The following is a 24,165-nucleotide window of genomic DNA, read 5'->3' on the forward strand; positions in this document are numbered from 1 at the left end:
ACGCATGAGACTAACACAGGGCTCTCTTCCTTCGGCTGGAGTCTGGACGCCCTCACTCCATAGTGGATGTCAGATGGAGGCTTGGAGGGGGAGGACAGAGGCTTGGGGTGGGGGTTCTCCACCCCTAGGCTGAGTTTCCAGCAGGTGCCTGCTTCAGGTGTGGGTTGATCTAGGTCAACAGAGGCTTGGTCCCAAGTTTTTTGGGTTTCGTTGTTGTTGTTGTTGTTTGTTTTTTGAGACAAGTTCTCACTCTCTTACCCAGGCTGGAGTGCAGTGGCGGGATCACAGCTCACTGCAGCCTCAACCTCCTGGGCTCAAGCGATCTGCCCGCCTCAGCCTCCCAAGTACCTGGGGCTAGAGGCGTGGACCACCACGCCCAGCTATTTTTTTTTTTTTTTTTTTTTTTTTAAGAGACAGGGTCTGTGTTGCTCAGGCTGGTCTCAAACTCCTGGGCTCAAGCCATCCTCCCACCTCGGCCTTCCAAAGTGCTGGGATTACAGGTGCGGACCATTGTGCCCAGCATGTTCTCAGGTTTGAGGTATGTGGCAGGGTCTCCCACCTTCCAGAAGAGGGGTTCACTTGGTACAAGTCCTGAACCCCAGGGATGCCCTGTCCCCACCCTTCAGCCTCATCCTGTCTGTGCCTCCATCCCCTTCCTTCCAGGAATCCCCAGAGACCAGCAATCAGGTACCCAGAAAGGCTTGTGGTGTGAGACCTACTGGCAGGTCCCAGCCACCTAGGATGTGCCTTTATTTGTGGGGCAAGGAAGGACGCTCCTCATTGCCTGGCCCACGTGTGCCCCTGGCCTTGGGCTCACGAGTGTTCACCTCTGATCTGGCTACAGTGTTGCGGAGGCCAGGAGGAGATGGTACCCCTTAGGGCGGCCTTGCTTCAGGACCGACTGCAGCACCAGGTTGGGCAGGAGGGACTCCTAGAGTGAGACAGAGGACCAGCTGGCTGCTACCAGGACCTCGGGGCAGGGTACTGGGCTCCCAGCGGGATTCTATGCTGAAGCCCTGTTGGGCAGGTAGTGCTGTCAGCCCCATTTTAAAAGATGAGGAAACAAATGCAAGGTCGAGCATGGTGGCTCACACCTGTAATCCCAGCAGTTTGGGAGGCCGAGGCGGGCAGATCACCTGAGGTCAGGAGTTCAAGACCAGCCTGGCCAGCATAGTGAAACCCCGTCTCTACTAAAAATACAAAAATTAGCTGGGTGTGGTGGCGGGTGTCCCCACTGCAGAGGTTGCAGTGAGCCCAGATTGCACCACTACACTCCAGCCTGGGCGACAGAGCAACACTCTGTCTCAAAAAAGCAAAGAGAGGGGAGGGGAGGGGAGATGCAGAAAGGAACTGTGATCGGAACCCAGGCATCTGGCTTAGAGCCATCCCTTGACTGCTGCCCTTTGAGGGAGATGCAGGAACACAGGGCGTGGCCACTGCAGCCCCCACGGTGACTTGGCTCGCAGGGAGGGTCCACACCCAGCCCCAGCCACCCCACCAAACAGGGCTGCTCCCGGGGCCGGCTGCCAGCAGAGGCTCACCAGCTTCTGGGTCGGGGAGCAAGACCATTTGCCCACCTGCTCCAGGTTGCCGTGGGGATCCAAGAAGGCTCGGAGGCCGCTTCGCGGCCTCTGAGCAGCGGCCTTCTTCCATAAACAGAAGGGCAGGCTGCTGTTCATGGAGGTGTCCTCAGAAAGGTAGCCCTGTGTCTTCTGGGTGGACCTGGGGGAAACAGGACCCCATGAGCTTCCTGGACTCTTGAGTCCCCAGCCCACCCATGGCTGGCAGGGCCCTTGAGGACCCACACTGGCAACCCGCCTGCTGCTGGGTGGGGAGGTCTGTAGGCAAGGGGGGTGGGGAGCCCTGGCAATGTCCGCGAGTCTCATCGCCTTCCCCGGAGCCTCACAGGCCAGCGCCGTCCCAGCACAAGGAGCTGGCCAGGGTCTCCTCCTTGGCCTCAGGGTACAGGGCTTTGGGCAAACTCTCCAGCCGTTTTCTGACACTCCCAAACACCGGCTCGGACGCCACTGGCAGGGCGGCCTTCGGGTTCACAATGACGCTCTGTTGGACTGCAGGAGAGACGGCAGGGTGAGATCTCTGCCCGGGAGGAGGGCACTGGTGCCCCCACCCTCTTTTCTTCCCTCTGGCAGGCAGGGCTGGTCAGAGCCCTGTCTCCATGGCAACCCCAGGCTCCCCAGCGCCTTCTGGCTGCCTCCAGAGAAGCCTTGGGTTTTAAAACCACCTTGCGTGACCGTTTCTGTTATACCCAAGCTGTGCCCCTGCGCACCCCACTCACGCTGCGGCTGGAAGCGTGCCCCCTTTCTCGCAGTGGGGAGACCGCTTACCCCGTCATAGAAATCCCAGAAACTATGCTGAGAGCGTTGAGGGCTTCAGGGAGGGCTGTCTCAGGTCTGGGGGCTCTTCCTGTCCAACAGCAGCCATGCGAGGTGGTCCAAGGACCCTGAGTTTCCCAATGGCTGCCCCAGGATGGAAAGGGCTGGGAAGCAGCAGGTTGGCCCCCACGTCTCCTGGGCACCCTGCTGCCCTGGACACCATGACAGCTCCTTATGGCCAGTGGCTGACACAGAATCATCTCCTGTATGCACCAACTGCCATTCACACGAAATTGTTTCTCCTGGCCTTGTCCTGGCTTTGGATTCCCAGGAGGGGCTCGGGGGCACTCTGGCTTCTATATGTGGCTCTTTGTCACCCACACAAGCCCATCCTGCTTCTGGGGCCTTGGTTTCCCCACCAAACACACAGAAGTTGGGCAAAAATCACAGCTTCTAACTCCAGCTTCCTGTGATGCTAAGGGGGCTGCGTCAGATCCCTCCCAAATCAACGAAGGTCCTAGGTTTGCAGGGCATCGCCCACAGCTAGACCTTGAGGCAGACATTTCCTGAAACTGCACTTAGTAGGTGCTCAATAAACAGCTAGAGGACATTGACTGTTGGGGGCCCTGGGGGCTGCTGGATCCTGAGAAGAGTCTGGGCACACAGAAAAAGGTGGAGCTTAGTCAAGGTTATACCAGAGTAAGAACAGGGACTTCTTGCCTGCTTCTCAAAACATACTTCAGAAAACTCACTGGGACCGGCCGGGCGTGGTGGCTCATGCCTGTAATCCCAGCACTTTGGGAGGCCGAGGCGGGTGGATCACCTGAGGTCAGGAGTTCGAGACCAGCCTGGCCAACATGGAGAAACCCCGTCTCTACTAAAAATACAAAATTAGCCGGGGATGGTGGCACATGTGTGTAATCCCAGGTACTCAGGAGGCTGAGGCAGGAGAATGGCGTGAACCCGGGAGGTGGAGCTTGCAGTGAGCCGAGATCGCGCCACTGCACTCCAGCCTGGGCGACAGAGTGAGACTCTGTATCAAAAAAAAAAAAAAAGAAAGAAAGAAAACTCACTGGGAACTGCAAAACAGACACCATTACATCTAGGGTCTGGTGGCTCTTAGTTTCCTTGCTGGACCAGGCAGTGCCAACGTCTCCAGGAGAGAGAAAGTTTCATCTTCCCGGCTTTTCTGGGCACCTCCTCAGGCAGGCTTCGAGGTCTGCCTTCATGGATGTCAAAGGAAGATGCTTCCAATGGCATCTGGACCTCCTCCAGCCCCTGTAGGCTGTGGGGACTGGGGAGGGGAGCAAGTGTGGGCTCTGGAGGCTCTGGCTATGGGTTTCAAGGTGGGCAGATACAGCATATGGGAACCCCTTGGCAGCGAGCAGTCCAAGGTGCCGCCTGCGTTGGAACACCTCCACTGGACTCTGGACCCTCTACTTGGTCTTCGAAGGTCAACCTGACATCCTCCAGGGAGGCCAGTTCAGGCACATCCTCTGCAGGATCGCTGATCTCTTGGCCTTTGCAAAGCCAGTCCCTCACTCCGGGGGCCCAGAACTACAGCCTCTCTGCCCTCCTGGCTAGAACTTTCTGGAGTCTCGAGTCCCCCCATCCTGTCTGCTTACCTGAGCGTCTGCGCTCCCAGTAGCGGAGCGTTGTGTCCTGCAGGGTCTCGTCAGCGAATCGCACCCGGAAAGGGCAACGCCGCCTGCAGGGCCTAGAGCCTTCCCCCGGGGGGTTGTGGGTCAGCGCAGCCTTGAGCTTGGAGACCTGTGCACCGTGGGGCCTGCTGAGAGAGGGGAGAGGGGCCTGTGCGCAAAGCCCCCCACCGTACCCCAGCACACACCCACCAGCCCCAGACTGGCTGTGAGATCCTGGACAAGTACCCTACACTGGTCTGTAAGAATGGATAACGCCAATCACAGCAGCCAGCCTTAACAGAGCACTTCCTACCTGCCAGGCAGGCTCAAGCACGCACATACACCATCCCACCAAATGCACACAGCCCCGACGAAACACTGTTATATTCTCATTTTATGGTTGAGGAAACAGAGGCACAGAGAGTACTCCAAGGTCATACAGCTGTAAGGCATGGAGCCAAGACCTGCATCCTGGTTCCAGAGCTGGCACCCTTGCATGTAAAGCAATTTAGCAGAGAGAATAAGAATGCCAGCCCAGGAGTCATGCAGTCCTGGGTTGCAGTCCTGACCCTTTTGAGCCTCAGTTTTCTTATCTGTAAAATGGGAATCATTGTGCCCACTCTACAGGGTTGTGAAGAAAGGAAACGAGCCGTAGAGGCATCCAGCCCAGGTTCTGCAGGACCCAGAGGAAACATCACTAACAGGGAGCTGTTTTTTGTTTTTGTTTTTGTTTTGTTTTTGAGACAGATTCTCGCTCTGTGGCCCAGGCTGGAGTGCAGTGGCGTGATCTCGGCTCACTGCAAGCTCCACCTCCCGGGTTCACGCCATTCTCCTGCCTCAGCCTCCCGAGTAGCTGGGACAACAGGCGTGCGCCACCATGCCCAGCTAATTTTTGTATTTTTAGTAGAAACGGGGTTTCACCTTATTGGCCAGGGTGGTCTCGAACGCCTGACCTCAAGTGATCCACCCCCCCCCCCTTCGCCTTCCTAAGTGCTGGGATTACAGGTGTGAGCCACCACCCTCCCACCTGAGCTGTTCTTATTGTAACTGTCTATCTCAATCATGCCCCCTCCCAGCCACATGACCTTTGGCAGACTGTCTCCAAGTCTCCATTTTGCAGGGTTTTTTTTCCCTTTAAATTATAGGCACAATAATACCATCCTCCTGGGTTTGGTGAGTATCAAATGATTTACATGAGGCACGTAGGACATGGCCTGGCACAGGGTTTGGCCTTAATCAAGGGTATCTGTTATATGTATACTTCATAGATAACATTGTTCCATTTATTGTTATTAATTTCAGCCTCAACCGGGTGCGGTGGCTCACGCCTGTAATCCCAGCACTTTGGGAGGCCAAGGCAGGCAGATCACAAGGTCAAGAGATCAAGACCATCCTGGCCAACATGGTGAAACCCCCGTCTCTACCAAAAATACAAAAAAATTAGCTGGGCACAGTGGCGTGCGCCTGTAGTTCCAGCTACTCGAGAGGCTAAGAATCACTTGAACCCAGGAGGTAGAGGTTGCAGTGAGCCGAGATCGCGCCACTGCACTCCAGCCTAGCGACAGAGTGAGACTCCGTCTCAAAAAAAAAAAAAAAAAAAAAAAAAATCAGCCTCAAGGGCAAGGCTGCGGGAAGGCCTGCTTGACCCACCTATGGCTCTGTTATTGAGGAAGGTCATGGCTGACCGTTAGTATGCACATATTTATATGTCTGCATCCATTCATCTGACCACATCTGTATGTCTGTGTAGATGCGGAGGGAATGCTTTTCATCAGCCCCCAAAGAGCCAAGCAGTTGGGAGGTGTCAGGACAGTGCCTGGCTACATGCCTTGGGACCTAGTCATCCAACAGTTGTCTGCTCAGGAACCCCTGCTCTCTGCTGGCTGCTGGGCCAGGCAAAGGCATAACCCAGCGGTGCCCGCCTGCCTGAAATCTCAGCATCTCCACTCGAGGGCCACTGGAGCCTGTTCTGAGGCACCCCAGTGTCCCCTGCAGGGCCTACCAGGGAATCTCACACACAGTAAGGTGCTCAAATATTTGCTCTTGAATGTGAAAGTCTGTAACTGTGTTTGTCTCTGCTTTTGCTCACATTTGAGAGAATGAATTCCATACTTTTATTTATTATATCTTGTGAGAAGTCATGTGTATATTTGGCCTGATTGGTTGAAAGTTCTGAGGTTGGTAAATGTGTTTCACTTTTTTTTTTTTTTTTTTTTGAGACAGGGTCTTACTCTGTCACCCAGGCTGGAGTGCAGTGGCACGATCTTGGCTCACTGCAGCCTCAACCTCCCAGGCTCAAGCAATCCTTCCACCTCAGCCTCCCAAGTAGCTGGAACCACAGGCATGCACCACCATGCCCAGCTAATTTTTGTAATTTTTGTAGAGACAGGGTTTCACCATGTTACCAAGGCTGGTCTCAAACTCCTGGGCTCAAGCGATCCTCCTGCCTCTGCCTCCCAAAGCACTGGGATTATAGGCATGAGCCACCATGCTTGGCCATGTGTTCCATTTCTAGTTCCTACTCTGATCCATCAGGGGTATCTACCTGGAGTACTGTGTGAGGAAGGGTTCTAAGGCTCAGTGGGGAAATATGATCCATTAGTTTTGTCTGCTGTGGGTATGAGATGAGGAAGAATGACATGTTTGTGATGTATTTACTCTCCTGGGTTTTTAAACTCATGGGCAGTGCCGTTCACCCTTCACCCCTGCTTAAGCCTGGAGGAATTTTAACCTGGAGGAACTGTTTCTGTCTTCTTTTTCTCCTCTGTTAAAACTATGGTGTCTAGGCCCAGGTAGGTTCCAATTCCTAGGCTCTTCTCTTACCTCCATCCCTTATTTTTCTCCCAATATTCAACATATAGTAAAACCTAGTAAAAGTTAGAGTAAGAAATGGACAAATGATGGTGGGATGGGTAAAAAGATGGAAGACTGGGTGGGTGGGTTGATGGGTGGATGGACTGATGGGTGAGTTAATGAAAGGGTCTGAATAGAACTGAACTATGAATGTATGGGTAGATGGACAGATGCGTGGCTGGATGATTATGTAGATGGGTATGTAGGTTTGTGGATGGCTTTACGACTAGATTAGCAATGGACAGTGTCATGGGTTTACAAGTGGATGGAAGGATTTGTAGATGGTTGATCATTGGATCAATGGATGGATGGATAGAAGTGTGGGAGTTTTATTTTTTATTTTTTATTTTATTTTATTTTTATTTGAGACGGAGTCTCACTCTGTCGCCCAGGCTGGAGTACAATGGCACAATCTCGGCTCACTGCAAGCTCCGCCTCCTGGGTTCACACCATTCTCTCGCCTCAGCCTCCCGAGTAGCTGGGACTACAGGCGCCCGCCACCACGCCCGGCTAATTTTTTGGTTTTTTGTATATTTTTAGTAGAGACGGGGTTTCACCGTGTTAGCCAGGATGGTCTCGATCTCTTAACCTCGTGATCTGCCTGCCTCGGCCTCCCAAAGTGCTGGGATTACAGGTGTGAGCTACCATGCCCTGCTGAAGTGTGGGAGTTTTAGATGGATGACTGGCTAGCTGGTTGGCCAGGTAGATGAATGGATCCACAGGACACCTGATTCATGGGTGGGTGGGTGAGTGAATGTATGGATGGATGGAGTCATGGGTTCATGATAGATTAATGGGTGGATAGAAGGATGGATGGATAGATGGAGAGATTCATGAACAGGTTGTAGAAGACGTGGTTCATTGATAAGATGGATGCAAGGATGGATGGGTGAATGGGAAAATGAATATATGAATGGATTCATGGATGAATTATGTGTTGGTAGAAGACCTCATTAATGGATGGGTTGATTCATTGATGAACCCGCGAATGAATCTTTAATGGGTTGGTAGAAGATCTGATTCATGGACAGACGTATGTAAGGATGGATGAATGGGTAGATAGGTGGATAAATGAATACATTCATGGGCGAAAGAGGAAAGAAAGGAGGAAAGAAATGCCCCTTTCTTCCACTACCCTACCCTTATCCCACCCATCACTCACTGGTTGGCCTTTCTGACAGTGGTGAATTGTGAGTGATCACCCTTCAGGGGCCCCAGAGTTGGTGTCTGCTGGAGCGAAATCTTCGTAAGACTATCCTGGAGGTGCGATGACTGGCCCCTTAAAGACAAACAGGCCACATCTGGCATGAGTGGCCAGGCTGTCCCGCCCTGGAAACATCGATGGCAACTCCGTCCCCACCAAGAAGCGGACTGACACTTACCACAGGTCTGGGAGGAATGAACAGTTGGGACACCGCAGAGACTCTGGGCAGTGCTCTAATACACCCCTTTGATGTTGCGGTGCTGGGGATGCTGGAGCCGGGAGGAAACAGTTATGAGCCTTGGCTGCGGGACGGTCCTTTCTAGTCATATGGCCTCGGGGTGACGGCAGACCAGCCCTCAAGGACGGGTTGAGAGGGCTCTGAGCTACTCAGCTAACATTAGCATCCTTCTAGCCTGGGTGGTGGGGGTGATGGGTGCGGGGACACAAGGGACCACCCGCCACCGGAAATGCCTCGGGCCCGCCCCCCGGGCCCCGCGGGGCCTCACTCAGTGGCTCCGGCTCCTCGGCGCACTTCTCCTGGAGCTGGTGCAGGAACTCACGGAACCTGCTGGGGAGGAGCTCTCCTAGGAAGGCGCCCAAGAAGTCGGGGTCCTCCCTGGCCACGCCCCTCCGGGGGCGCTCGCGCTCTCCAGGCCCGGGCTGCCTGGGCGCCGATTCCCGGGACGCGCCGGCCGACAGCAGGGACCGCAGCAGCCCCCGCTTCCGCACGGCCCGCCGGGTCGCGGTGAGCAGGGCGGGCAGGCGCGGCGGGAAGGGTCCGACGCCCACCCCGGGCTCGGCGTCCCCTTCCGGCCACCACGCGGCGCCGCCCCACGGGATCCTCGAGCCCCCGGAGCCCCGCGCGCCCAAGGCCGCTCGGAGCGCGGGCGGGGTCAGCTTGGGCAGCCGCGGGTCGCTGCTGCGTCGGAAGTCGCCGTCGCCAGGGAGCCCCTTGGGCGCCACCTCCTGGACCCCTGGGCGAGGTCGACGCCGGAACATGCTTGGCCCCGCACTCAGCTCACCGCACCCTCAGCGCGCGTGGGTGGGGGGCGCCGGCTGAGGTGGGGAGGGCATAGTCCAGCCCCAGGCCGTAGTGCCCCGGGCGGGGCAGCGCGGTGCGGGGTGAACGCCACCGGCCCGGCGGACAGCGAGTGGCTTCAGGCGAGAGCTCCCAGAGCCTCTGTTTCCTCACCTGAAAAATGGTGACAGCAAGAGTAGCCAACTTTGGGGGTTGCTGTGACGTTTAAATGAGCAAGTACATGCCAGTCTTAGAACAGCAAGCTCGGAACAGTGCCAGGCACGCTGGCCAAGCTTACACATAGACTAGCTGCCATTCTTAGTATTTAAAAGTTATTATTATTTAGGATTTAGTCCCAGCTCCACCACTTACTAGCTTTGTAACCTCGGCCAAGCCAATTAACTTCCCTCTGCCTTCCCTGGGGGCTCTGGTCTGCAGAATGGGGATAATAGCAGCACCTGCCTCTTTGCAGCCGTGAAATGGCATCACCGCTGGTAGAGAGAGCACTTAGCCTGCCTTGCAGTGTTCAAATCGTGGAAGCTGTTACCGTCATTAGCGCTCTACTGGGAATTACGAAACCTGGAACCAGCTTGAGGGAAGAGAGACCTGACCAGCAGCCTCCCAGCCCTGGTGCTCCCTCAGAGACCCCTGGGTGGGGAGCCTGTTGAAAATACAGATGACTTACCCCAGCCCCCATTGTGATTCAGTACGTCTCTGCTGGAGCCAAGACAGTTTTTGTTGTTGTTGTTGTTGTTGTTGTTGTTAAAGAGATGGGGTCTTGCTAAGGCGAGGTCCTGCTGTTGCCCAGGCTGGAGTGCAGTGGCACCATCATAGCTCACTGCAGCCTCAAATTCTTGGGCTCAAGTGATACTCCTGCCTCAGCCTCCTGAGTAGCTGGGACTACAGGCACACAGCACCACAGCTGGCTAATTTTTGTATATTTTGTAGAAATGGGGTAGAATTTTTTTGTATTTATGTTGTGCGGGCTGGTCTTGAACTCCTGGGCTCAAGTGATCCACCTGCCTTGGCCTCCCAAAGTGCTGGGATCACAGGCGTGAGTCCCCACTTCTGGCCAAGACACAGACTTTTAACAAACTCCCCTTTTGGGAGGCAGAGCCCCAGTCTTACTCCCAGCTCTGACACTGAGGGGTTTCTAAGCCTGCTTCCTCCCAACCACACCCCACTCCCAGATTGTTGTCAGCTCTGAGCTGGCTCCTGGGCAGTGTCACACTCACCCTGGTGGGCTTCTGGGCGGGGCCCGAGAAGGTCCTGTGAGTTTAGAGCTCTCTACAGGCAGGCTGTAGAGCCCATCATCCCTGCCTGGTGCCTCTCCCAGCCCCTCCCGGCTGCCTCCGGGCCACTTCAGGGTCATTGTGATCCGCCCCTCACCCCTGGGCATCTGAGTAGCAGTGGGCACTGAGGCCTGGGGACTAAGGGTGGGGCTATTGTGCCATGGATGCCCTGGCCGCAGCCACCTGGGGCACTGGGACTCTGACCAGGGCAGCCAGGCCCACCCCTTCCAGATCTGGGAGGCTCAGGCTGGGTGGCTCTGGAAGTAGAACTTCCACCCCAAGACCAGGCAGTCAGAATACAATGGACCTAGAAATGAACAGACCCTGAAGGGCGCGATGTCTCACGCCTGTAATCCCAGCACTTTAGGAGGCCGAGGCAGGTGGATCACCTGAGGTCAGGAGTTCAACACCAGCCTGGCCAACATGGTGAAACCTCATCTCTACTAAAAATACCAAAATTTGCCAGGCATGGTGTTGTGCACCTATAATCCCAGCTACTTGGGAGGCTGAGACAGGAGAATCGCTTGACCCTGGGAGGCAGAGGTTGCAGTGAGCTGAGATCATGCCACTGCACTCCAGCCTGGGTGACAGAGCGAGACTCCATCTCAAAAAAAAAAAAAATAATAATAATCCAAGGTCTGGGTGCTAGGTGTGCTTCTTGCTATTGAGATGTCATTTCTTTCAGGCAGTCTCAGCTGACAAAGAAATGTGTGTGTATACTATTAAACACACATATCTATAAATATTTCTATAGGTAACCATCTGTACTTATATTAAGCTAAACATGAGCTCATGCTGACATCTCCAACTCTAATCTGTTACACAGATCATTTGAGACTCTGTCTCAAAAGAAAGAGGCCAGGTTGCAGTGGCTCATACCTATAATCCTAGCACTTTGCGAGACCGAGGTAGGTGGATTGCCTGAGCTCAGGAGTTCGCAACCAGCCTGGGCCACATGGTGAAACCCCGTCTCTACTAAAATACAAAAAAATGAGCCGGGCGTGACAGCGTGTGCCTGTAGTCCCAGCTACTTGGGGAACTGAGGTAGGAGAATTGCTTGAACCTGGGAGGCGGAGGTTGCAGTAAGCCGAGATCGCCCCACTGCACTCCAGCCTGGGCAACAGAGTGAGACTCCATCTCCATAAAAAAAAAAAAAAGAAAGAAAGAGCCGGGCGTGGTGGCTCACGCCTGTAATCCCAGCACTTTGGGAGGCTGAGGCGGGTGGATCACGAGGTCAGGAGATTGAGACCATCCTGGCTAACACAGTGAAACCCCGTCTCTACTAAAAATACAAAAAATTAGCTGGTTGTGGTGGCAGGCACCTGTAGTCCCAGCTACTCGGGAGGCTGAGGCAGGAGAATGGCGTGAACCCAGGAGGCAGAGCTTGCAGTGAGCCAAGATTGTGCCGCTGCACTCCAGCCTGGGCGACAGAGTGAGATTCTGTCTCAAGAAAGAAAGAGAGAGAGAGAGAAAGGAAGAGAAAAGAAAGAAAGAGAAAGAAAGAAAGGAAGAAAGGAGGGAGGGAGGGAAGGAAGGAAGAAAGGGAAAGAAAGAAGGAAAGGAAGAAAGGAAGGAAGGAAAGAAGGAAAGAAAGAAAGAAATTAACAGACCCACTTTCAAGTCCATGGTCTGCTGTTTTGCTGTGTGATCCTGGGGAAGTGTCTTCTTTCTCAGGACTCCCTGGGCCTCATCTCTGAGTCTTGGCTGGGAGAGGGCCGAGAGGAAGCTCATAGTATTGTGAAGCTGGGGTGGGAGACAAAGGTCATTTACATGAGTATTTCACTGGCATGGCATAGTTTCATAATTTGAAAATGAAGAAACGACTTTGTAATTCAAATAACAGAGTGACTCACTAGAGGACGTGTCGCCAAAGATATATTCTATTTTCTGTCAATGCTTCTCACCAGGGATGGAGAGACATACTTTCCTGGAGAGCTACAATATTGAGTGGGGGAGGGAGATATTTTTGTATTTATTTAAAGGGTATGTGACTTTTTTTAATGGCTGAGAAACACCAGATTAACTAGACGGTTTCTTTTTTTCTTTTCTTTTCTTTTCTTTTTTTTTTTTTTTTTGGAGACAGAGTCGCGATCTTGGCTCACTGCAAGCTCTGCATCCCGGGTTCACCCCATTCTCCTGCCTCAGCCTCCCGAGTAGCTGGGATTACAGGTGCCCGCCACCACGCCCGGCTAATTTTTTTGTATTTTTAGTAGAGACGGGGTTTCACCGTGTTAGCCAGGATGGTCTCGATCTCCTGCCCTTGTGATCCACCCGCCTCGGCCTCCCAAAGTGCTGAGATTACAGGCGTGAGCCACTGCGCCTGGCCTAACTAGATGGTTTCTAAGGAGCCCTCCAGCCCTTGCACTCTGCAAATATTTATCAAGGAACTACTATGTGCTAGGCTTGGGAATTCAGAGATGCCAGAGGCTTTGAGGTCAGGGAGCCGGCCAGTCCTGGGAAGGCCTTGGAGCGTGGGTGTGGGGAAGGGGCTTGCTCTTCAGTTGACAAGAAATAAGACAGGGCTGGATTTTCAGGCATGCAGAGCTTGGATCAGAGCTGCCCCCTGGCGGAGGATTCCGGACACCCCCCCACCGATTGAAATTGCCCAGGATCAATCCCTTTGCTTAGAGACACAGAAAATGAAGCTTGGGAGAGGGGCTCCGACCAGGGGTAGCAGTTGTGACCTAGAATAGTCTAGAGGGGATGCCAAATAATACGTACATACACACATCCTGCGGACTCAATGCAGAAGGGGCTTTTTAGCATCCCTTTTCTCCCTTAGCTTTCAGCACATTTAGAGCAAACACACTTTAAGCACCTTCTGTGTGCGTCGCCCAGAGGAAAGAACATCAGGATAGTATTATTATTATTTTATTTATTTATTTTTGAGACGGAGTTTCGCTCTTGTCACCCAGGCTGGAAAGCAATGGCGCGATCTAGGCTTACTGCAACCTCTGCCTCCTAGGTTCAGGCTATTCTCCTGCCTCAGCCTCCGAGTAGCTGGGACTACAGGCATGCACCACCACGCCTGGCTAATTTTGTATTTTTAGTAGAGACGGGGTTTTGCCACGTTGGCCAGGCTGGTCTCAAATTCCTGACCTCAGGTGATCCGCCTGCCTTGGCCTCCCAAAATGCTGGGATTACAGTCGTGCACCACCACGCCCTGCCAACACAAGGATATTATTAATAGTATAGGAAAAATGAACTTAAGATGAATATTGTCATTATAACAACTTCCATTTCCTGAGAACCCACTGCAGGTGCTGAGCTGAAGGTCCGACGTGCAATGTCCCACAAGTTTAACCCTCTCAGAGCATCAGAAGTTGAGTAATTATTACGTTGCTTAACTTCTTCTTCTGACAGGAGACTGAAGCTCGGAGATGTTAACAGGCTCTACCCACCTGCAAGCTCGCGTTTCCATCACTGCTGCTTTGGAGATAGCTCCAGAATTTCTTTGCACGGGAGGAGCCTAGGGAAGGGCCACGCTTTTGGAATGGAAACGTCATGGGCTTGTTTTGCTCATTTCAGTGGGAATCTCATGGCACTGCCAAGAGTATTTCTTTTTATTTTATTTATTTTGGGGGGTCGGTATTATTTTAAGATGCTAATGGAGATGGGTGGATTTGAGGACCAATGGCTTTTTTTTCCCCTTTTTACTCAAAGCCCGCACAACACTCGTTTTTAGAAGTCCAGCCTGCAGCCTCCAAACGAACTGTTGTACGTGCTGGGGACGGGGAGAGGGCGACGCTGCGGCTCTTTTCAGTTCCGGAAGTCCTTCTAGATTCCCAAAAGTCAACTGAGTCAAGTTTTGAGCTGTAACCTGTGTTGGGCGCGGTGGCTCACGCATGTAATCCCAGCAGTCTTGAAGGCCGAGGTGGAAGCCTCGCTTGAGGCCAGGAGTTCAAGATCAGCCTGAGCAACAGGGTGAGACCCCGTCTCTAATTTTTTTTTTTAAAGAAGTCAAATTAGGCCAGGCGCGGTGGCTCACGCCTATAATCCCAACACTTCGGAAGGCAGAGGCGGGTGGATCACTTGAAGTCAGGAGTTCGAGACCAGCCTGGCCAACAAGGTGAAAACCCGTCTCTCCTAAAGATACAAAAATTAGCTGGGTGTGGTAGCTCACGCCTGTAGTCCCAGGTACTCTGGAGGCTGACGCAGGAGAATCGCTGGAACCTGGGAGACAGAGGTTGCGGTGAGCCGAGATCGCGCCACTGCACTCCAGCCTGCTTGACAGAGCAAGATTCTGTCTCAAAAAAAAAGAAAAAAAAAAGTTAAATTGTTTTTCAAAAGAAGTCAAGTTAAATCCGGAGCCCGCGCGGGGGAGGGGCGAACTGAACGAGGGGGTGGAGCCAGCCGTGGCCCCGCCCCCAAACGCCCGGAAGTGACGTTAGCGGATAAAGGCAGCGCGCGCCGCGAGCTGTCGCGTCTGGTCGTGGTCTGGCGGAGCTGCGGTTGGCTTGTGGAGTCTCCGCCGCCGCCCTCCCTTCCTCTTCCCCATCTTCTTCTTTCGGTCCCGGGAGCCCCCGCCCGGAGTGAGTAGCGCGAGGCGGTGCGAAGGGTAGGCAGCCGCCGGGAGAGAGGAGGCCGCGACCCCAAACTGCTTCGGCGCCCTGAGGTCCCCGGCTCGTCACGTGACCCGGCGCGTGCGCGCGGGCCGGCACAGGCCCCACGTGCGCGTCCCCAAGAGGTCCACGGGCCGGACCTGGGCAGGGACTACGGAGCAGTCCATGGGTCGGGGTACAGGAGGAAAGTCAAGGCACCCAAAGCCCAGGCAGGGCACTCCCCCACCCCGGTCCCCAGACCGCAGCAAATCCCTTTCTCTGAGCCTGTTTCCCCTCTGAGAAACAGGGATATGGAGAGCGCCCACTCGGAGGATGGATGGGAGGAATCGGTAAAATGCCCAGTTCAGAGCCTGGCACAGTTAAGTGCCCGTTGCACAGAAGTTGCTGTCGTATTTAACCCTGGGTCCCGCCCGAGCGCCAGCCCGACACAGGTGCAGCTCAAAAAAGACAGCCCGAGAGCCCTTGCGGCCAAGGTCAGCCTGTCTGCAGGGAGGCTGCCATATCGAAAAGCCCAGGCTTTGCTGCCCACCAACTGTGTGATCTCTCCTTCTGGACTTTGGTTTCTCCTCTGTACTATAAGTGATTGCCACAGCTGGTGTCAGAGGCCCTGACAGCGGGGAGGGACAGTGTAACCGGTGGTTGTGGTGTGTAGAATGATTGTCCGGTGAGATGGGATGAGCCTCTTGGAGGAACCAGGGCTGGTGTAAGGAGCCTGGATTCCCTCAATTCTGTTCTCGGCTTCCTGTTTGTATGTTTAAAGACACATCACTTCCTTTAGTGTGCTGGTTTTTCCTCTGTGTAAACTGAGGACTGTGCGGGGGTTGGAAGTACGCATGGAGTGTTTTGGTGGAGGCCGGAAGCCCTAGGATCACAAGGATAGCATCTAAAAAATCTCGGTGGGGGTTCTGTGCTTATAGGCAGAGGAAGCTCACTCCCCACTCTGTCTGATTTGCAGAGCTGTTTGAGTCGCTGGATTGGCCGCCCAGCATACCAGTAACAGTCCCCTAGGTGTGTCCAACAGTACAGCTTCTATGGCATTCTAAGGCAGTTTTCCCATTTGATCCTCAGTGGGCAGAGTTGACAAGAATCTCATTTGACAGAGATTTCTAAGCTCAAGAGAGAATATGTGCCTGGCACTGTGCAAAGCACTTTAAGCTTTTCATATGCACTTTTAATCACAGCCTTTCTGTAAAGTCGGTATTACTGTTCCATTTTATAGATGAACTGAGGAATAGTGAGGTTAAATGTCTTGTTTGTGTTTACACAGCAGGTGTGCAGAGCCAAGATTCAGATCTGGTTCCTCTGACTCCATCAGAGCCTTTGTTAGTTTTTAAGTGTATCCCGTTTTGTCTTCTTCCTTCACTTTCTCACTTGCTTCTTTTTCTTAGAGCACTTTGCCGTTTGCATGTGGCCTGCTGCTGTCCACAAAGATCCAGGGAGGATGGACTCTGTCCACTAGGCTGCTAGAGGGTGGAGGTAACTTTTAGGCAGGATTTTCCATAGAGACTTACATGAGGAGATTGAGGTGACTGCAAAAGTCTGCCGGTGACAGTTTCAGCACTGTTTTCTTACATGGGTCGTGGGAGAAGAGACGCAGTAGCCTGGGTCTGAACACCTTGGCGGGGAGGAGGAGGCAGCAGCCAGGTGACCGTGAAGGATGTAGGATTACATTTACTGGCTGAGCAGGCATTTACCAGGCATGAGGGGTTTCTCTTCCTCTCTGAGCTAGCCTAGAGTGCACACAAAGCCAGTGTGCTCCTGGCCCCCTCCCAGGCCCTGCAGCCACATATGGCATCTGTGCTCTGGAGCAGAGTGTAGCAGGATCTCCTGCTGTTGGCCGACCGAGCTTGCTGTTCCCTTGGACTCTTAGGGACCTCCTCCTGCCCACTCCAATCTGGACACCAGGAGGCAGAATGTAGCCAGGACCCCAGGAATCCCATTTATTAATGAATCAGCTGTTAGGGCAAATGTCAAAGTCAGGCTTGCTATTTCCCGGCCAGGATGTGCCTCCCCTGGCTTGTTCCCAGAATTTGCGTGTAAGTGGAATTCTTGTAAATTAGATTATTCAGGGGACCCTGACATTTAAAGGAATCATGTTACAAGGCTTTTGGTAAAGCACAGAATTATATTGTCGGTAGCAGCCTTCAGGCCTTCAGTATTTACCAGTTCTGAATGGTTGGACTTTTGTCTGTAGGATTTTCTTAGAGTGGAAAATGGCTGTAGCTGCACAAAGCCCATTCTTGCATTATTTGGCAACCAATTAGTCAATGCCCACCTGGTATCAGGCACTGGGCTAATGGTGTACAAGGTAATGTCTCTACCCCCAGGAGGCTGCATGCTGGGAAAGGAGACGGATGGAGTCCAGCCTGGTACGTGTTTGCCCCCAGATTTATTCTGTTCATTTGATCAGAAGTGAACTTTCTGTTGAATATTTGTGTTTCATGGGATGCAAGAGAAGCATGGTGATAAATCTCAAGTGTTGCCACTGCTCTCAGGAGCTCCCTGGCCAGGAGAGAGAGAGAACTGAATACAAAACCTTCAGTTTGCCAAGTTGGGCGGTGAGAGGGAGACAGGCTTGCTCTCACCGTGCTCCAGTCTGAATGGGAGTTGTGCCAGCATGGTGTGGAAGAGTAGTAGTTCGTTTTTTAACCTTTGTCTTTAATTTTTCCCAGCCATCAAGTGTTTTTTGTTTTTTGTTTTTTGAGACAGGGTCTCGCTCTGTTGTCCAGGCTGGACTCAAACTCCTGGGCTCAAGCAGTCTTCCCACCTCAGCCTCCCAAAGTGCTCAGGTTATAGGTTATAGGTTATAGAGTAGTTTTGAATGCCGTCCTCTCTGAGTGACCGATGGAGGGCCGTGACATGGTTGCTCCGGTGCCTGCTGGCAGAGGGGCAGGCAGCCCACCTGACCTGGTCCTTACCCCATCAGACCATAGCAGCCACCAAACCCAGCTACATGGTAACATTCAGATTGGTGGCCCTTTTTCCTGTCAGCCACCCTGGCACATCTAGCAGTCTTGAGGATTAGCAGGTCTGGTGGGAAGAAGAATTCATTCTTCTTCTTCTTCTTCTTTTTTTGACACAATGTCTCACTCTGTTGCCCAGGCTGGAATGCAGAGGCAGGATCATGGCTCACTGCAGCCTTGACCTCCCAGGCTCAAGTGATCCTCCCACCTCAGTCTCCCTAGTAGCTACTAGAATGTGTGTATTTTTGATAGAGATAGGGTTTCTGAGCTGTGGGCTTCTTTCTCCTTCCGGCAGTGTTGTTCCCAGTGCTGGGACACCAGTGTGGGAGCTTTGTGGTCAGCTTGTGGGGAGGGTGTTATGTGCAATATTTAGAACTAAGGTCCTCCCCAGCCTGTTACCCCAAGGGCTCCCTGATTGGTGAAGTGATTGCTGCCTTTCTTCATTGTGGCCCAAACCCTTGTGCGTGAACAGTAAAGTGAGGGGTCAGTCTGCGAGCGGATTCAAGAATCTGAAGAGGGAAGCCAGGTACAGTGGCGTGCGCCTGTAATTTCAGCTACTTGGGAGGCTGAGCAGGGAGGATGGCTTGAGTCCAGGAGTTTGGGGCCAGCCTGGGCCACATAGTAAGACCCCATCTCAAAAAAACAAGAATCTGAAGAGAGGTTTAAGCAGGCTTCTTTCTAGGCACAGCCAAAGGATTCTGCTAAGGGTGAAAAGACCCAATCAGGGATCTAAGAAGAACCCCGTTGCATCCGTTAGAAGTATTCTTGAGCTGGCTGGCCAGGGTGGGCCTGCTGCTTCTGGAAAGTTCCTTCTCTTTCAGGAGAAGTTCAGAATATAGTCGTGCAGAATATAGTTCTGGGGCCAGTAACAAATTTGGCCAATGAAAAATCTTGGCTGGGTGCAGTGGTTTCTGCCTGTAATCCCAACACCTTGGGAGGTCGAGGCAGGTGGATCGCTTGCAGCCAGGTGTTTGAGACCAGCCTGGGCAACGTGGCAAAACTCCATCTCTACAGAAAATACAAAAGTTAGCCAGGTGTGGCGGTATGTGCCTGCAGTCCCAGCTACCCTGGAGGCTGAGATGGGAGGATCACCTGAGCTGTACTCTAGTCTGGCGACAGTGAGACCCTTTCTCAAAAAAAAAAGAAGAAAAGAAAATTATCCAGCTTGTCTTGTGTTTAGTTTCCCTTCTCTTTCCTCATAGTTGCTTCCCGAAGGCCTCGTGCTCCTTCTCAGGGCGTTTTCCCGTTTCCCTCTGACCACTTCTCTTGAAGCCCCTAGAGTGTTCCTGGGTCTTAGGGTTTTAAGCTTTGAGTTGTGTTTGAGGACTGTACCTGAGTTCCACATGTGGACTCTTCCGTGTTGACCCTGTAGCTCCAGGAGTCAGGCAGACGGTCTTGGATCTACCATTTGTCAACTTTGGCGACAGGCATTTGCTAGAAGCCCCCGCTCTCCTCGTGTGGAGGCAGCACGTGCGAGGCGGTGAGCTGCAGCTCCCAGTCAGCTGCGCGTTTTTCACCGAGGGTATTTTCCCTTTACCATGGGTTTATCAGGATGTAGCAGCTGCTGCTGGGATTCCTTCCTCCCACTGTTGCTGTTTGTCCTGTGACAGCCAGCACGGCCACTGCCGTTCTCACTCTGCCTCCCTTAGGTTAGGCCTTGGCAGTGAGGGAAACACATCAGCCGAGAGTTGGTGCCCAGCGTGCACTCAAGGCCGCCCTCATCCAGCACCTTCCACACTGTCTTCCCCCGCTCCACTCTCCGCCCTCTGATGGCCCACGCTGTCCCACGGCTGCTCCCTCTGTCTGTGCCCCACCCCCTCCAGCACTCCCTGTGCTTGGCTGCCCAGCTCGGGCTGCCTCCTCCAGGCTGCTGCCCCTGTCTGCTGTTGGGAGGGGATTCCTCTGCCCTTTGAGTGTCCTTGGCACTTTGAGGGTCCGTGAGAATCCTTATTTTTCTGCTGTGTATTTTCTTTCCCTTTGTTCTTTGTCCTCCTGGACTAGAGCTCTCTGAGGTCTTGGCAAGCCTCACAGCAACTAGAACAGCCCCTAAGCGTGGTGTGCCTTGGTGACAGCACTGTGCCTATGGGAAGTTTATGGCAGGCTGGCCGCCTGTGGAGCGTGGAGCTGCCGAACTGTCATCACTGTCCTGAAGGGCGAGGTGGGCCTGGGCTCTGCTGCCAGGACCCAGCTGAGGCTTTCTAGTTCCTTCTCCTTTTACCATGGCAACCGTCTCCTCATCCCCCTGCTGTCTCCACCGCCACCAGCAGTCTTCAGAAGCACCGGTCTTCCCAGGCCACTCTCTGTTGGGCCTCAGGGTGGTTCCCTCGTTGCTCTGTAGGATGTAGTCGAAACTGCTAGAGTTGACTGTGAGACCAGGAACTGGCCGCTGCGAGGGCTGTCTGTCCTTCCCTCCAGGAGCAGTGCCGTCGCCCTCCACCTACTGCGCTTATTCTTGCCCATCCATCCGTTTCAGCTTACGCGTCCCCTCTTCAGGGATGTCTTCCCTGGTCCCCGCACCCGAGTCCACTTCCTCCCTCCGTGCTCTGCCGGCACTGGCGCTTCTCCTCGGTAGCCCTCCCTGCAGGTGGGTTGTGTCTGTAGAATTGTTTTCTGCCTGGCTGTCTGCCTGGTTCACAGCCCGGTGCCCGGCACAGAGTCCCCACTCCTCGTTAATGGAGGACTGGACCCCACCGTGAGTTGTTGCTGTGCTCTGAGCCAGAGGAAGGGAGGCGTGGAAACTTCCCTGGCCTTCCAGGGTCTTCTGGTGCTGTCGGCTTTGCGGTCGTTTCTCTTTACTGATCAGGGTTTTCTGTACCCAGAAGCCACTGAGTCAGGTGTCATATAGAGCATGTCAAGAACTTGAAGCCAGGCCAGGCACATGGGCTCATGCCCGTAATCCCAGCACTTTGGGAGGCCAAGGTGGGAGAAGCTTTTGGGGTCAGGAGTTCAAGACCAACCTTTGTAACGTAGTGAGACCGCATCTCTACAAAAAATAATTAGCCAGGCATGGTGGCACACAGCTGTAGTCCTAGCTGCTCCGGAGGGTGAGGTGGGAGGGTCTCTTGAGCTCTGGAGTTGGAGGCTGCATTGAGCTATGATCACACCACTGCACTCCAGAAAAAATGAAAATGTAAAAGAACTTGAAGCCAGGACTTGGGGTGGGTGCTCTGAGTGCAAAAGACAGAAGATGCTGTTATCCAAGGGGTAGAAGCAGATTTGGGGACCCTGGACTTCTCTCTACACTCAGCAGGATGTGTGACTTGTGAAGCCTGGTGTGAGACTGGCCCTCTGCCCTGGGGTCCTTTCTGCCGGGTCCCCGGCCTGCTGACTCACACCCCCTTCCTTACCCAGGAGAGTCGCGGTTGCTGATCGTGGTGCTTGAGCAGAGCCGTGGTTGGTGACAGCATGACGAGCGAGGTGATAGGAGACGAGAAGCAATTCTATTCCAAGGCCAAGACCTACTGGAAGCAAATCCCACCCACGGTGGACGGCATGCTTGGGGGGTATGGCCACATCTCCAGCATCGACATCAACAGCTCCCGGAAGTTTCTGCAGAGGTTTTTGAGGGTAGGCAGGTCTGGCGTGCTCTCCAGGAGAGGCTGTGGCTCTGGTGGCACTGCTGAGTCCATGTGGGGTGCCACCTTTTACACATGTAACACTGCAGGGTCGTTGGCTATCTCTTGGTACCTACCCCAAAGCCTTGAGGAGCTGGGCTGGGTGGGCACAGTGGGGTAACTTCTAGATTGTGGACTTAGCCTCAAGGTTACCAGACAGGAGCTGGCAGAATTGAGGTGCTCGAATTGGGCAAACTTCTCTTCAGCTGTTGGGTTTTGCCAGGGACGAAACCCTTGCTCTCCTGCCATGTCCGTGGGTGTTTGGGCTGAGGGTGTTGGCTATTCTGGACGAAGACTCCTAGTTACGTGCCATGGTTTCCACCCTCTGCTCCACCCCCAGCCTTTTCTGTACCAGGCTGGGACCCCCAGCCCTGGAGCCCACCACCTTTTTGTCTCATGGCTGGCACTGGAGGCTGCTGTTGGCCACCTGCACCATCCAGCGCCTCCCCTCCCTCCATGTTCCCCCTCCGCACCCTTGTTCACCCATTGCCCCGCTTCCATTCTCCCCGTTCCTCTCTGCCATTGTTTACCTGGAGACTCAGGAGAGATTAGTGCACCTGTTCAAGTTATCACCTTTAAGTGGAAATTAGCTTTCATTTAGAAACGTGTGGCCCAGGGCAGGGGCAGTGGCTCACTCCTGTAATCCCAGCCCCTTGGGATGCTAAGGTGGGAGGACTGCTTGAGCCCAGGAGTTTGAGACCAGCCTGGGCAACAGACCGAGGCCCCGTCTTTAAAAAAAATACAAAAAAAAAAAAAAATGAGTTGGTCATGGTGGCGCATGCCTGTAGTCCCAGCTACTTGGGAGGCTCAGGTGGGAAGATGGAGGATGGCTTGAGCCCAGGAGTTCGAGGCTACAGTGAGCCATGATCCCACCACTGCATTCCAACCTGAACAGAATGCAGAATGCAGCCTGAACTTTCACAGATAAAGGAATGTGTGGCCCAGCAGTGTGTCCTCCCGTGCTCATCCCCTCGACTCCGTACAAGCTGGCAGCCAGCACAGACCTCCCCACCAGTGCTCAGCTTGTGCAGAGTCCTGGAATCCTGACTTGAGTCTAAGTCCCAGGGCTCGTGAGGAAGGGCCCCACGTGCGGCGACAGGGTCCCTCTGATAGGTTATATGCCTGTGCTTTTTAGGAAGGCCCGAACAAGACAGGAACGTCCTGTGCCCTGGACTGTGGAGCTGGCATTGGGAGGATCACCAAGCGGCTGCTCCTGCCGCTGTTCAGAGAGGTGGATATGGTCGACATAACGGAGGACTTTCTGGTTCAAGCCAAGACCTACCTGGGGGAGGAGGGCAAGAGGGTGAGGAACTACTTCTGTTGTGGGCTCCAGGACTTCACCCCGGAGCCGGACTCTTACGACGTGATCTGGATCCAGTGGGTGATAGGTGAGGGTCCCGCCGCCCTTCCCTGCCACCTGTATGTCTCCTGCCACTCGGGTTCCCCATAAGGTGTCGGGACCAGGGCTTTGCACTCCTGCAGCAAGCGGGCCAGTGAGGATTCCCTAATCCCCCCAGGCCCACCCCCACCCCGCACTTCCCAGGACCGAGGGACAGGCTCAGCCTAAAAGGTAGATTTCTTCCTTCTAGGTTTTGTTTCAGTTGAATACCTGCTACCATCCATTTGGGTGCAGTTGTTGAAAAAATTTTAATGGCCAATAACTTACTGCGTCAAAGTGAGAGTTTTATAAGGTTTTACTTTTAATAAGATGAATAGTTGAAGCTTTGTGTCTAGCCCTGCACCCTGTTAGCCTAACAGCACACCTCGAGCGCTGTGCCCTGGCGGCAGGCCACTAGCAGCAGTCGGCCACCTCCTGAGGCGGGCAGCACAGGCCTGCTGTGGACACTCTAGGTCTGGCCTTGTATTTTGTGGTCTCAGAAGCCTCTGTGGGGACTTCTAGTGTAGGGAAGGCAGTCTGTCCGGGAGCTCCTGCAATGCCAAACTCTTAGCCCAGGTTCACTCCTCTGATCCAAGCCTGGCAGGGGTGGGGCATCATGGTGTGTGGGTTTCAGGCAGGACTTGGAAGTCACCCTGTCAAGTTAAACTCTGGCTTAATGTGTGTCTTTAGGTAGATGACCTCTAAGCCACAGTTTCTTATTCTATGAATTGGGGTTTAGTGAATCTCTCGGGACTGCTGAGAGCCAGTGAGGCCATGTGTGCACACAAAATGCTGGGCACAAATGAGGGGCTCAGCGGGGCTGAGAAATACATCCCATCCAGTGCCAACTTCCGCTTGCATCGTGCCCTGGTAACCTTGCCTCTGCCCTCCCCAGGCCACCTCACCGATCAGCACCTGGCCGAGTTCCTGCGGCGCTGCAAGGGCAGCCTCCGCCCCAATGGTATCATCGTCATCAAAGACAACATGGCCCAGGAGGGCGTGATTCTGGACGACGTGGACAGCAGCGTGTGCCGGGACCTTGACGTGGTCCGCAGGATCATCTGCAGCGCAGGCCTCAGCCTCCTGGCCGAGGAGAGGCAGGAGAACCTCCCCGATGAGATCTACCACGTCTATAGCTTTGCCCTGAGATGAGCTGGGGCTGGCAGGAAAAACTGAGGAACCACAGTACTGGTGGGGGGAGCTGGCAGCTGGGCAAGATCCAGGTGCCACACTGGCGGTTCGTGTCGAGGCACCACTAAATATAGCTGTCTGCCGTCCACTCATTCTGCGGGCTTTTCTTCAAAAGGC

General features: G+C 53.8%; 2 protein-coding genes across 13 annotated transcripts; one reads left to right on the plus strand and one right to left on the minus strand.

Annotated features, from left to right (window-relative positions):
- Nucleotides 1-409: 409 nt before the first annotated feature.
- Nucleotides 410-10,369, minus strand: C13H9orf50 (chromosome 13 C9orf50 homolog). 6 transcript variants are annotated; one of them, XM_054501190.1, is made up of 8 exons: nucleotides 10,284-10,369; nucleotides 8,537-9,222; nucleotides 8,209-8,299; nucleotides 7,989-8,105; nucleotides 3,959-4,119; nucleotides 1,907-2,069; nucleotides 1,578-1,722; nucleotides 410-931 (listed from the first exon to the last, which is right to left on the minus strand). In XM_054501190.1, the coding sequence occupies exons 2-8, from the start codon at nucleotides 9,027-9,029 to the stop codon at nucleotides 839-841; spliced, it is 1,263 nt and encodes a 420-aa protein (XP_054357165.1). In that variant the 5' UTR covers nucleotides 9,030-9,222; nucleotides 10,284-10,369; the 3' UTR covers nucleotides 410-838. The 6 variants fall into 6 exon arrangements, with proteins under 6 accessions (XP_054357165.1, XP_054357164.1, XP_063506021.1 ...); XM_054501189.1 differs by having other exon boundaries at nucleotides 3,959-4,122; XM_063649951.1 differs by having other exon boundaries at nucleotides 700-931; nucleotides 1,542-1,722.
- Nucleotides 8,650-24,140, plus strand: NTMT1 (N-terminal Xaa-Pro-Lys N-methyltransferase 1). 7 transcript variants are annotated; one of them, XM_063649954.1, is made up of 4 exons: nucleotides 8,650-8,775; nucleotides 21,217-21,432; nucleotides 22,615-22,867; nucleotides 23,753-24,140. In XM_063649954.1, exons 2-4 carry the CDS (start codon nucleotides 21,271-21,273, stop codon nucleotides 24,007-24,009), a joined length of 672 nt encoding a protein of 223 aa, XP_063506024.1. In that variant the 5' UTR covers nucleotides 8,650-8,775; nucleotides 21,217-21,270; the 3' UTR covers nucleotides 24,010-24,140. The 7 variants fall into 7 exon arrangements, with proteins under 7 accessions (XP_063506024.1, XP_054357172.1, XP_054357174.1 ...); XM_054501197.2 differs by lacking the exon at nucleotides 8,650-8,775 and adding an exon at nucleotides 14,710-14,872; XM_054501199.2 differs by lacking the exon at nucleotides 8,650-8,775 and adding an exon at nucleotides 14,714-14,872 and having other exon boundaries at nucleotides 22,615-22,782.
- The last annotated feature ends 25 nt before the right edge of the window (nucleotides 24,141-24,165 follow it).

This window comes from Pongo pygmaeus, chromosome 13 (assembly GCF_028885625.2).
Source record: "Pongo pygmaeus isolate AG05252 chromosome 13, NHGRI_mPonPyg2-v2.0_pri, whole genome shotgun sequence".
Classification (NCBI taxonomy): Eukaryota; Metazoa; Chordata; class Mammalia; order Primates; family Hominidae; genus Pongo; species Pongo pygmaeus.

Coding starts and splice junctions, on each gene's coding strand:
- C13H9orf50 (XM_063649950.1), bottom strand. CDS start 9,029: ATGTTCCGGCGTCGACCTCGCCCAGGGGTCCAGGAGGTGGCGCCCAAG. Junction 2,070..3,958: donor CTGGGAGCGCAGACGCTCAG/GTAAGCAGACAG, acceptor TCTCTCCTGCAG/TCCAACAGAGCGTCATTGTG. Junction 1,723..1,906: donor TGCTGGGACGGCGCTGGCCT/GTGAGGCTCCGG, acceptor TGTTTCCCCCAG/GTCCACCCAGAAGACACAGG.
- NTMT1 (XM_063649954.1), top strand. CDS start 21,271: ATGACGAGCGAGGTGATAGGAGACGAGAAGCAATTCTATTCCAAGGCC. Junction 21,433..22,614: donor TTCTGCAGAGGTTTTTGAGG/GTAGGCAGGTCT, acceptor TGTGCTTTTTAG/GAAGGCCCGAACAAGACAGG. Junction 22,868..23,752: donor CTGGATCCAGTGGGTGATAG/GTGAGGGTCCCG, acceptor TGCCCTCCCCAG/GCCACCTCACCGATCAGCAC.